The sequence below is a fragment of the Dasypus novemcinctus genome, chromosome 16, assembly GCF_030445035.2.
Source record: "Dasypus novemcinctus isolate mDasNov1 chromosome 16, mDasNov1.1.hap2, whole genome shotgun sequence".
NCBI lineage: Eukaryota > Metazoa > Chordata > Mammalia > Cingulata > Dasypodidae > Dasypus > Dasypus novemcinctus.
Genome location: NC_080688.1, coordinates 73188240 through 73202108, shown reverse-complemented (window position 1 = coordinate 73202108; position 13869 = coordinate 73188240). Strand labels below are relative to the sequence as shown.

At 37.6% G+C, this 13869-nt stretch overlaps 1 protein-coding gene across 1 annotated transcript in view; it reads left to right on the top strand.

Moving 5' to 3' along the window:
- The window catches only part of TXNL1 (thioredoxin like 1), a 45419-nt gene that overhangs the window by 6916 nt on the left and 24634 nt on the right, over nucleotides 1-13869 (top strand). Inside the window, exons 2-3 of the mRNA XM_004452299.5 lie at nucleotides 2918-3014; nucleotides 5297-5470. Of these exons, the coding sequence (XP_004452356.1) occupies nucleotides 2918-3014; nucleotides 5297-5470 (271 nt within the window). The remainder of the gene's footprint in view (nucleotides 1-2917; nucleotides 3015-5296; nucleotides 5471-13869) is intronic.

Below are 13869 nucleotides of genomic sequence, written 5' to 3'. Positions count from 1 at the left end.
GTGGTATCATTCCGAGAGGAACAGATCAGTTTATAAACATAATATCTCTTTTTGAAATTCATAAATGATATCAAAACTGCCCCAAGGGGCAAGAAGAGGAGGAAAAAGGAGGCAGAGGAAGGAGAGAGAGAGGTGTAAGGGGGACTGAGAATAGAGTCCTAAAAGAAGCAAAAGAGTCCATAGCCTGACTCCAAGTGTAACGATTGCTTGGCTTTGAATAGGAGAGACGAGATATCATTTTACTGAGACAGAAAAGAGGCAGAGTTGGATAGATACAGAGGCAGAGTTGGATAGATACAGTTAGAATTTTTTTTCTTTTTATATAAACTTTTTAATTAGAGAAATTACAGGTTTACAGAAAAATCATGTTAAAAAAATAGTGTGTCCGTATACTCCCCCTCCCCCATTAATAACACTTTGCGTTAGTGTGGTCCCATTGTTAAAAATAATGAAAGAATATTGTGATTATACTATTAACTGTAGTCCATTATTTACAATAAAGTTAACTGTGTTGTACAGTACTGTTTTATCTTTTAATTTTTATTCTAGTGGCATATATACTACCTAAAATTTCCACATTTAACCACAGTCACATATATAATTTATTGCTATTAATTACACTCGCAATGTTATGTTTTCACCACCACCATCCATTTCCAAAATTTTACAATCAACCTGTATAGAAATTCTGTACAAATTATCTCTGTATTCTCTACCTCCAGCCTAGCCCTAGGTAACCTATGTTCTAGATTCTAATTCTTTTGAGTTTGCTTATACTAATTATTTCATACAATATTTGTCTTTTTAGTGTCTGGCTTGTTTCACTCAATATAATGTCTTCAGGGTTCATCCATGTTGTCACATGAGCCAGAACTTAATTCCTTTTTAATGCTGAATAATATTGCATTTGTGTGTATACCACATTTTATTTTTTTATTCACCAATTGATGGATACGTGTGTTCCTTGAATTTTTTGGCTAGTGTAAATAATGCTGCTTGAACATTGATGTGCAAATATCTATTCAAGTCCCTGCTTTTAATTCTTTTGGGAAATACCTAGAAGTGGGATTGCCAGGTCATATGGTAATTCTATACTTAGCTTTCTGAGGAACTGCCTGACTGTCTTCCACAGTGGCACAGTGACTGCACCATTTAACATTCCCACCAGCAGGGAATGACTCTTCCTTTTTCTCCACTTTTTTTCCAACACCTGTAATTTTCTCTTTTTGTAATAGTTGTCTTTCTGGTGGTTGTGAAATGGTTCTTCATTGTGGTTTTGATTTGCATTTCCCTAATAGCTAATGATGTCGAATGTCATTTCGTGTTTATTTTTATCCATTTGTATATTCTCTTTGAAGAAATGTCTATTCAAGTCTTTTGCCCAAATTTTATTTGGGTCATTTGTCTTTTTATTGTCTCTTCAATAACTTTTTAAAAAAATTATGAAAACATTTATACATTATAAACTTTCCCATCTCAACCACTCTTAAGCATAACATTCACTGGAATGAGTCACATTGACAGTGTTTGCTACCCTCACCACCATCCATTACCAGAACCTTCCTACCTCCCCATATAAAAACCTTGTACTCATTAGGCATTAACTCCCGTTTCCTCCCCCAACTCTAGCCCTTTGTAACCTGTACCCTACGTTAAATGTTTTTGTATTTTCTAGCTATTTCATGTAAAGGGAATCCTATAACATCTGTCCCTTTGTGTATGACTTATATCATTCAATATAATGTCTTAAAGTCCTTTACCTATTTTTTAAATTGGATTGTCTTTTTTGTTGTTGGGTTTTAGGAGTTCTTGATATGTTCTGGATATTAAACTCTCATTGGATATATGGTTTCCAAACATTTTCTCCCATTCTGTTAGTTGTCTTTTCACTTTCCTGATAATGTCTTTAGATGCACAGAAGTTGTTAATTTTGATAAAGTCCCATTTATTTTTCATTGTTCATGCTTTTAGTGTATGCAGGCATTCTTTTTTTTTTTTTTTTTTTTAAAGATTTATTTATTTATTTAATTTCCCCCCCTCCCCTGGTTGTCTGTTCTTGGTGTCTATTCGCTGCGTCTTGTTTCTTTGTCCGCTTCTGTTGTCGTCAGCGGCACGGGAAGTGTGGGCGGCGCCATTCCTGGGCAGGCTGCTCTTTCTTTTCACGCTGGGCGGCTTTCCTTCACGGGCGCACTCCTTGCGCGTGGGGCTCCCCCACGCGGGGGACACCCTTGCGTGGCACGGCACTCCTTGCGCGCATCAGCACTGCGCATGGCCAGCTCCACACGGGTCAAGGAGGCCCGGGGTTTGAACCGCGGACCTCCCATATGGTAGACGGACGCCCTAACCACTGGGCCAAAGTCCGTTTTCCCGGCATTCTTGATTAAAGGTGTAAGTCATTTGTTGGATATGTTTTGCAAGTACTTTTTTCCCATTCTTTGGCTTGCCTTTTCACTTTCCTAATGGTATCTTTTGTTGTATAAAGATCTTAATCTTCCAGTTTATCAGATATATTCCAATTTATCAATTCTTTCCTTTTTATTTTGTGCTGTTTTGTTTTAGAAATTTTTTCTTACTCCAAGGTTTTGAAAATATTCTCTAGTTTTCATTAAAATCTTTAATGTTTTACCTTTCACATTTAGATTTGTAATCCATATTGAATAGTTTTTTATGTATGCTGTGAGGTAGAGGTCAAGAATCTTTTTTTTTCAGAGATGTCTATTTGATCCAGCTGCATTTGTTGAAAAGACTGTCCTTTCCCCACTGTATTGTTTTGTTATTTTCATTGTAAATCAGGTGATTGAGTCTAAAGCCAGGTTATCAGTGTTTATTTTATGTCTTAATTAACCAGTGCTTTAGAGTATAAATTACTACAATCTTTGGTTTACTTAACCAAGCATGTATTTTATCTTTCTCACAGATGTGGACCATGTTTAAGGATTGCTCCAGCATTCAGTTCTATGAGTAATAAATATCCACAGGCAGTTTTCTTGGAGGTGGATGTACATCAGTGTCAGGTAAGTAAGGGTTTGTTTTCTTTTTTTAATTTGAGTCAGCTTGAAATTAAAAATTAATAGCATCTTTCATGTCATGTTGACGTGATTATTACAATTATTATTAGAGCTACATTAGTGAAGAATTTCTTTTTGTAAGGTTTCTTCCAACACTAAGAATCATTCTGATTGTGGAACAGTTCTGTAACAGCTTTTTCTTTCATTTTTTGGAGGGTTGGATGGGGTCTGAGATAGCAGTCAGTCTTTGTCTTAATTACATTTCTAACTATGGGAAAAATTTTTAGAATATTTTGTGAATAACAGTTAATAGTTTGGGAATTTTAATAAGCCCTACATGACATATTTATTGTCCAGTACTTTGCCACATACATTGTACTGTATTGCTGACCCTTCTTTTGGGTATTCATTATCTCCAATCTGAAAATTCTTTCTTCAAGAGCTGTGCTATCCAGTATGCTAGCCACTACTTATATGTGATTATTGAGCACTTGAAATGTGGCAAGTCCAAATTGAGATGTATTGTAAGTGTAAAACGCACATCAGATTTTGAAGATTTAGTGTGAAAGAAAAATGTAAATTATGTCGTTCATTTTTTGATGGATTATATGTTGAAATAATATTTTGGAAATAGTGGGTTAACCAATATTAAAATTAATTTCACTTGTTTCTTTTTACTTGTTTTATTATGGTTACTAGAACTTAAGCTTATATTCATGGCTTACTTTTTTTTTTAAATTTTTTATTGATTTTGTAAAAATATTACATTAAAAAAAAAAATTTATATGAGGTCCCATTCAACCCCACCACCCCCACCCCACCACTCCCCCCCCCCCCCCCCCCCCCAGCAACACTCACTCCCTTCATCATGACACATCCATTGCATTTGGTAAGTACCTCTCTGGGCATCTCTGCACCTCATGGTCAGTGGTCCACATCATGGCCCATACTCTCCCACATTCCATCCAGTGGTCCCTGGGAGAATTTACAATGTCCGGTGATTGCCCCTGAAGCACCATCTAGGGCAACTCCAAGTCCCAAAGGCGCCTCCACATCTCGTCTCTTCCTGCCATTCCCCATATCCATCAGCTACCATGTCCACTTTTCCCATTCCAATGCCACCTTTTCTCTGTGGGCCTTGGATTGGTTGTTTCTGTTGCACCTCTATGTCAGGAGGAGGCTCAGATTCCACATGGATACTGGATGCAATCCTCCTGCTTTCAGTTGTAGGCACTCTAGGCTCCATGGTGTGGTGGTTGTCCTTCTTCAACTCCATCTTAACTGAGTGAGGTGAGTCCAGTAAATCAGATTGTAGGAGCTGGAGTCTGTTGACGCTCAGGGCCTAGCTATCCTATTGTCAGTCCAGAGATTCAGATCCCCTAAATATATCTTAAACCCCAACACCAGCTACAATTCCAGTTAAGTAGGATGAAAGTCTTATGAAAAGAGATCCCATCTGAGTCCAGTTCCATCACACAGAAACACCAGCTCCAAAGAAGGGCCATCTGACATGGCAGTGAACCCCGTCTGCATGGCTTACATTTTTATCTCACATTATTATTTTCTTTGGACAGCACTGTAGTAGATGGTCAGTTGTGCTTTTTTTCATTTATGTGGTTTCTTAAAGAAGACATCTCTTTTTTATATTTATGCTTTTTTCTTCAAACAATACATATTATCTCGTCGTAGTATTTAAATGTGCAAGGTAACATATTTACATGAGATTCACTGGTTATTAGCTAACTTCAGTGCATTCCTTAGCCTTATAAAATTGCAGCACTAGGGCAAAATTTTGAAAGATAGTTATTGTTACGTGTTTTATAGGAGATCAGAACTGGATGAAGGTTGCAGTGTGGAGAAGGTTATTACCTCTTTTTCATGGACAGATTGGCTACTGTCCTTCAGATAAATACTTTTTCCTAGCAGTGGTGGGTTTTGTGGATGTATCTATACCTTTCTTAGTTACTCCTTTTAAGAAACAATATGTTCTTATGTGAGAGTGGTCTCCTGTTGTAAACCACAAGTTCTGTATGAGAAGCAAATTCTATTGGGTTAAGTATTTACCACTAAAACTGGTAAAAACGCGGGGCTTTTCTTCACTGTGGGTACAAGGGTAATATAGTTGTGGCCATAGGAACAAACCTGGTTCTTCTTAAATAACAAGAATAAACCATTTTACATGTTTTTAATTCATTCTTGTGACATTTAACTTCCGTAAAGATGTAGAACGAATATTCAGAATGCTTTATAATGTATTTTAATTTGTAACATTGATTTGCCAATTCTAGGGAACAGCTGCCACCAACAATATATCAGCAACACCTACATTTCTGTTTTTTCGAAACAAAGTGAGAATTGATCAATATCAAGGAGCAGATGCTGTGGGATTAGAAGAAAAAATTAAACAACATCTAGAAAATGACCCTGGAAGCAATGAGGACACAGATATTCCAAAAGGCTATGTATGTACTTAAAAATGAAATCATTATGTAATATGTTATAATTGTCATTATTTGGTTAAAATGAAATTGACTAAAATGCCTTTTTTTTTTAAGATTTATTTATTTCTCTCCCGTCCCCGTCCCCCCAACCCCGGTTGTCTGTTCTCTGTGTCTATTTGCTGTGTCATCTTTGTCCGCTTCTGTTGTTGTCAGCGGCACAGGAATCTGTGTTTCATTTTGTTGCATCATCTTGTTGTATCAGCTCTCCGTACGTGCGTGCGGCACCATTTCTGGGCAGGCTGCACTTTTCTTTAGCACTGGATGGCTCTCCTTGCGGGGCACACTCCTTGCGCGTGGGGCTCCCCTACATGGGGGACACCCCTGCGTGGCACGGCACTCCTTGCGCGCATTAGCACTGCGCATGGGCCAGCTCCACACGGGTCAAGGAGGCCCGGGATTTGAACCGCAGACCTCCCATGTGGTAGACGGACGCCCTAACCACTGGGCCAAGTCCACTGCCTAAAATGCTTTTTAAATTAGAGGATTATGTTTTCAGATTTTATCTCTTACTAGTTCAGATACTTTCAAGTAAGAATTTTTTTTTCAAATAAGAATTTTTAAAGTAAATTTATTAGCTAACTTATCAGATTTGTATATGCATATGCATGTCACATGTGTGCACGTGCCTAACCTTAAATCTCATAAGTCATTTATCCGAGTTTCTCTGCTAATTTTGACACTTGTTTTTTTTAATCTGACTTTTTGAAATACTTTAATATCCAATTTTTAACACTGTTTACACTGTTTTCCACTCAAACTGAAGAAATATGCCTTGGAAAAATTTTCTACCTGTTGACAGTTTTCAACAAATGACTTGTAAATTTTAATGTGTGACCTTTATACAGTAAATTCTCCTCACTGTTACTTCCTGTTGTTTTTTCTGTTCTTTTGAATGTATTCCCTCCTTTTCTGGTACTCTATTATTATTTTTTTAAATCTAGTTCTTGATTTTGTTCTAAACCCAAATGTGATTTTAGTGTTGGATGTGTTTTTCTAAATTTTGAGAGTAAGTTATTATTCTGAGTACCTTGAAATAATAGTTTCCAAAAACTGGAAAATTAGCTTATAATTCAGTGTCATTATCATTTGAGAGCAATTCAAGAAGGAAGTAAAATTCAAAGGTAGCATTTCAGATTTGTTTATGCAATTTGGTAAATCCAGCATACAAAAATATGTATTTTTAAATTTTTCTTGTCATAAGGTTAATGTATAAGCAGATCAAAGAAAGTTTTTTTCAAATAAGTGTTACTTCTAAGCAATGAAAAAAGTTAAAACTAATATTAAAGCAGTTTATATTAAATATATTAAAGCAGGTACATATCTTAGGGCCACATGTCATTTCTGTAAGTCCTTTAAATTGATGCTGAATAAGGGGAAACTATAGTTAGGCAAATAGGAGAGCCTTTTTTTTTAAATAGGGTTGTTGTCAGGAAGTGTCTTTAGTGGTACTCACATTAGTTATTTAAGTTAGGGAAATACAATTATTACTTATTTTAAATAGAACTGTTGTATAATAATCTGAAATTGTAATATCTAGTTAAACAGGGATTCTTAACAAGGGCTCCATGAGTTTGAATAGAAATTCAAAAAAACATTGAGAGTGAATGTGGCTCAAGCAGTTGAGTGCCTTCCTCCCACATGGGATGTCCCAGGTTTGGTCCCCCAATGCCTTCTGAAAAAACAAAAAAGCAATAAGCAAAACAAATGAAAAAACCAACTCAGGGGAGCTGATATGGCTCAGTGGTTGAGCACTGGCTTCCCACATATGAGGTCCCAGGTTCAATCCCTGGTCCCTGTTACCTCAAAAAAAAAAAAATTTTATTCTTGTGGAGACATGTTGGCACAGGTGTGATATATTTATTAAATAGTACACAGTATAATGTGGACTTAGTAAAGGGTCTTTGGTTTTCACCTGACTGGCAAAGGGGTCCATGGAGCAAAAAAGGTTAAGAACCCCCCTGAGTTAGAACACATGAACATGCTATATGAGCCAGGGTTATGACACCTTTTGGAAAATTTTGGAAATTATTTGACTTGTAAACTGTAGTTTACATCTTTGTATTTTTTTTCCTTTATTATTAAGGGTGTTTGCATGAAAAAGTCTTATGAGCGCAACAGTCCTGCTGCTTAGCCACAGGGATACTCCCTTACACATCAGCTAAGTGAGATATCAGTGTTTTGGCCTCAGGTAGGAAATGAGGAAAAAATGACTTTTAAAGAAATAAAAATGTAGTTTTCATGCAAATGTTAGAATAAAATGTGAAAGTTATTAAAACATTTTCACTTTTTTCCATCAGGTGTCAAATCTAAAGACATTAAACATTTTAAGCTATTCAGTTCTTAGAAGGTTATTAAGGATTTAAAACTGGTAATGTGTTCTTAAGAACATGATTGTTCTTACAAGAAAAATAGAAACTTGATGGGAATAAGAATCACTGTAGGAAAATTTTATCTTAAATACTTTTAAATATAAACATTGCAAAAATGTATTGACAATTTTTTATAAAATTTGGATTTCTTAGAATAGTCTCAGTCAAGATGTTTTAACACTTAGTGATTATACAGTCATTGATATTACATATATAGTTTTGGCATTCCTGATTTGACTAGAATCAGTAAAAATATAGGGAGTTTTTAAAAAATTCTTAAGACTACATAATTTTAATTCACTTTTTTAAAGGAAAAATACATGTATCTCTCATCCAGGGTGGTTTGAGGTATTGCAAAAGATATTGAGAGTCATAGAATTTTTAAAAAAAATTAAATTATTGAAGTACATCACTCGTACATAAACATACATAAACAATAAGTATGTAATAATAGTTGTGAACTTACAAAACAAACATATATAACATCATATAGGACTCTCATAACTCAACTCACCCTACCACCCATAACTTGCATTGTTGTTAAACCTTTGTAACTAATGATTAAAGAGCATTGTCAAAATATTGCTACTAACCAAAGTATTTTTCCCCCAAACAACCCTATTATCTTTGTCATTTATATATGAACATACATAAGCAATTAAGTGTTTAGTAAAAGTTGCAAGCTTACAAATCAGACATGCATAACATATAGGGGTCTCATACATCAACTCTCCACCAACACCTTGCATTGTCATGAGATGTTCGTTACAAATTATGAAAGAATATTGTCAAAATCTTCTAATCATAGTCTTTATCTTATATTTGGTGTGTTTTTCTCCCAACCCACCCTATTATTATTTTTTAAATATATTTTTTATGACAGAAGTTGTAAACTTATACAACAGTCATGCACATGTGCAGAATTCCCAAACAATACCCCTCCATCAACATACCACACTGGTGGAACATTTGCTATAGATAAGATAATATCGTCTGATTGTTACCATGTCCATAGTTTACATTTGGCTCACATTTTCCATTCTGCCTCATTATCAACACAGTACATCTTTCGCATAGATGCAAGAATATTATTACTATTAACCACACTCCATAGATCACTCCAGCTGTGTTTTTCCCATGCTTCTCCACATTCCCAACACCCTGCAGTAGTGATGTACCTTTGCTCTAGCTCACAGAGGACACTGTTGCATCTGTACCATCAACCACAATTCTCATCCACCTCTTGGTTCCTAGATTATTCTCTAGCATTCTGTCAATTGGCATTTATATCCCTAGACTACCATTTTCAATCACATCACCATTTATAAACTAGCTGTTACTCACTGTGTATTACCATCCACTCTATACATTTCCACACTTGTACAGTAAAGCTAAGTAAAACTTCTACATACATTAAACATCAGTAGTCCATCTCAGTCTTCCTCTTATCTCCTTTAAGAATCCATTACCTATCACCAGGACTTGAAGATATTTTCCTACAATTTCTTCTAGAAGTTTTATGGTTCTTGGTTTTATTTTTAGGTTTTTGATCCATTTTGAGTTAATTTTTGGATAAGATGTGAGACAGAGGTTCTCTTTCCTTCTTTCAGCTATAAATATCCAATTCTTTCAGCACCATTTGTTGAATGGATTGTTCTACCCAAGCTCTGTGGGTTTCACAGGCTAGTCAAAAATCACTTGACCGTATATGTCCTTGAGGGTCTGTTTCTGAACCATAAATTTGGTTCCATTGGTCTATGTGTCTGTCTTTAGGTGAGTACCATGCTGTTTTTATCACTATAACTAGGTAATATGATTTAACATCTGGAGATGAGGGTTCGCTTTTCCTTTTTATGATGCTTCTGGCTATTCAGGACCCCTTACCCTTCCAAATAAATCTGATGATTATGTTTTCAATGTTTTTTTTTTTTAATGCTGGTGGAATTTTTATCAGGGTTACATTTAATCTGTATATCAATTTGAGTAGAATTGACATCTTAATAATATTTAGTCTTCCAATCCATGAGCATGGAATGTTCTTCCAGTTATTTAGGCTTTTTAAAATTTCTTTTAACACTGAGTTACAGTTTTCTAAATATAAGTGCGTTACATCATTGGTGAAGTTTATTCGTGACTATTTGAGTTTTGTCTGTCATATTTTATTTTCACCACTCTTTTGACACTTTGTTACTTTTATTGATATAATGATCATTTCTAGACTCTCTTCCAGGCCTCTCTCCTGTTTTTTTCTTTTCAGGCTCTTGTACACCCTTTAGAAAATCTGGGCTCTTGCTTAGAAATTCTCTCAGTTTCTGTTTATCTGTGAATATTCTAATCTTGCCCTCATTTTCGAAAGACAGTCTTGCCAGATATAAGATTCTTGGCTGGAAGGTTTTCTCTTGTAATATCTTAAATATATCAGACCACTGTCCTCTTGCCTCCATGGTTTCTGGTGAGAAATCAGCACTTAATCTTATTGGATATCCCTTATATGTTATGCATTGCTTTTCTCTTGCTATTCTCAGAATTCTCTCTTTGGCATATGACATTCTGATGACTGTGTCTCAGAGTTGGACTGTTCTGATTTTTTTGGATGGGAGTACATTGTGCTTCTTGGACATGGATATCAATGTCTTTCAATAGGATTGGGAAATTTTCTACCATTATTTCTTCAAATATTCCTTCTGCCCCTTTTCCCTTCTCTTCTCCTTCTGGGACACCCATGACACATATGTTTGCATGTTTCTTGCTGTAATTTAGTTACCTGAGACCGTCTTCAGTTTTTTCAATTTTTTCCATTCTTTTCTTCATTTGTTCTTTTTTTTTTTAAAGATTTATTTTTTTCTCTCCCTGCCCCCCCCACCCCAGTTGTCTGTTCTCTCTGTCTATTTGCTGCATCGTCGTCTTTGTCCACTTCTGTTGTTGTCAGTGGCATGGGAATCTGTGTCTCTTTTTGTTGCCTCATCTTGTATCAGCTCTCCGTGTGGGCAGTGCCATTCTTTCGTGCTCGGTGGCTCTCCTTACGGGGTGCACTCCTTGTGCGTGGGGCTCCCCTACGTGGGGGACACCCCTGCGTGGCAGGGCACTCCTTGCACGCATCAGCACTGCGCATGGGCCAGCTCCACATGGGTCAAGGAGGCCCAGGGTTTGAACCACAGACCTCCCATGTGGTAGACGGTCACCCTAACCACTGGGCCAAGTCCGCTGCCCCTCCATTTATCCTTTTGTGGGTTCACTTTCAGAGGCCATTTCTTCAAGCTCACCAATCCTTTCTTCTGCATCCTCAAATCTGCTATTATATGATTCCAGTGTTTTTTTAATTTCATTTATTGTGCCTTTCATTTCCATAAGATCTATTTTTTTCTGTATGCTTTCAAATTCTTCTTGGTGCTCATCCATTGTCTTCTTAATATCCTTAATCTCTTTAGCCATCTCATTGAATTTATTAAGGAGATTTGTTTGAACATCTAGGATTAGTTGTCTCAACTCCTTTGTGTCATCTGGAGGCTTATCTTGTTCCTTTAACTGGGCCACAGCTTCCTGTTTCTTAGTGTGGATTATAATTTTTTGTTGGTGTCTTGGCATCTGGCTTACTAGAGTATTCTGGGTGCAGTTTTTCTCCTTAATTTAGGGTTTCCTATCCTTTCTCCCTTGCTGGTTATGAAGTAGGAGCCAAGTATGTAGTTGGTCCTATAAGCTTTGGAGGTGCAAGCTGCCCTCATTGCGCCAGGGACCAATAACGCTTCTTTCAACTTTCTCCTTTGCCAGGGGTAGGTACAGAGTCACACCTGTGTGGAATAATCCAAGTTGTGTATGCCTAGACTGTAGTTGTCCAGAGAGACTGATGAAGCTTCCGGCCCCTTTCTCCCCTGCCTGGGGCAGGGATGGAGCTGCAGGTGTGGGCAGTAATCTATGCTGTGTGGGTCCAAGATGAACAGTTGCCCCGGTAGACTTCTGATTTTCAGTCTGTGCCAGCCAAAGCTACCTGCAAGTTACCTGGATAGGCTGGTGCAGGGCCCACCAGCCTCCTCCCTGCCAGAGGCAGGGCTGAAGCTTAGGCTAGGGCATCAGGCCAATCTAGGTGAAAGAAACTGGTTCCTACCGTCACTGTGATTTTCAGTCCCGGCTTCCCCTCCGGCTGGGGGTCACTGGCTTCTTTCTGGCTTGTGCTGATTCACATCCCAGCTGTTCCCAGGATTATATCTGGGAGTCTACCAATCAGTAGCCGAAATTGGTAGCCAACCATCTTCTCCTTCCCTGTTTTTGGGAAATGGAGCTTCCAATTCCAGCCACAGAATAGCTCCTGGGGCGACTTGTGCCGCCAGAGTAAGACAATCACTGACCTCCAGGGCTTGGCTGACAATTTCCTGGAGAGGCCGGTGCAGGTGCCTGCAGCTTCCTCCCTCCTGGAGGTGGTGCTGGGACCTTGGCTAGAGCTGCTATCTGACCTGGGTAAAAAGAAGCCGGTCCCCACCAGCACTGGGATTCTCAGTCCTCCCCACTTCCCCTTGTGCCTGGCGTGGAGTTAAGATGGTGGCTAACCGGCCTCTTTCTGACTTGGACAGGCTCAAACTTTAAGTGTTCCCAAGATTATGCTTTAGCTAGCCCCCTGAATTTACTCATCAGTAGCTGAAGTTGGTGCCCAACCGTCTCTTCCTCCCCTGTTTTTGGGAAGTGGAGCTTTCAATTCCAGGCGCGGAACAGCTCCGGAGGTGGCTTGTGCCTCCAGTGGAGGATGGACAGTGGCCTCCTGGGCGTGGTACACTCTACTTAAAAGTCTTCTCTGCACATGGGCAGTCTCCTCCTTCCATTCCTTCAAAGATGTTGCAGGATGCTCTTCTGGTATCCTGGAGCCCCTAAATAGGTGCTTCAGCTGGCTCCAGAGAGCTCTGGGTCTTTGTTAACTGCCCTGTAGCAGGAGCTGACTCTAGGAGCCCCTTACTCCACTGCCATCTTGCTGTTTCTCGAGATTCATAGATTTTTATTCAGAAGTAAGAGCATTTTTATAATAATATGACTTTAATCTTTCAAAAATGTTTCGTAAAGTTTGGAAATATCTTAAAGATTGAGTCTTTGCTTTCCCACATTTCCTTAGAGTAAATAGTGCATATTAGGGCCTCAAATAGCCCTCCTCATGCCCTCTAAATCAGGTCTTCCTCTCTAGAAATTTGAATGGTAGGCACTCTTGAATCGAACTTGAGTGCACATGTGTTGTTAATCTTGAGGCTTGTTAGTGTCTTTCAGTAGTCTGATCTCTGAACTACAAGCGTTGCTCTACAAATCTGTCAGCCTTTGTCAAAATAAAATCCTATTTTAGATGGCCTTGATTTATATAGGAAGATGAAAAACCTTTAAACAAAAACTTTAAAGCATGAAAAGGTTTTTCTATCCTTCCTGTGTGTCTAGTGTTGACTTTTTAAAGCTCTTTCACTACCAAAAACAAAAGGCGAAATATATATATATTTTTTTAAGTTGACAAAGTAATACAACAAAACACCAGTATACCTTTCACCTATGTCTTCATTTGGTAATACTTTGGGTTTTTTATTTTGTTTCGTTTTGAGAGGTACTGGTGATTGAACCCAGGACCTTGTACATGTGATGTGCATGCTCAACCCCTGAGCTACACCTGCTCCTGTTTTGTTATTTTTGCTCTGTCTCACTATATTTTATCTTTTGCAAAGTAATTTAAAAGTGACCTGTATACGTTATGATAGCTTAATTTATGATAGCATGTAACACCTAAGAACTTGAGTATTCTATATAATAATATTATCACACCTAAGAAATTTAACATTGATCAGTTTAACACAAATACAATCATTGCACTATCTCTAACATATTAATTTCCCCCAAAATGTGCCTTGCTGTTTCTCCACTATCTAGGCTCAAGTGAAGCATCATGCATTGCCTTTAAGTTGTCAGTTCTTTTTAGACTTTAATCTAGAATATTTTCCCTGCCCTTTTTTTTTTTTTTTTAATCTTGACTAT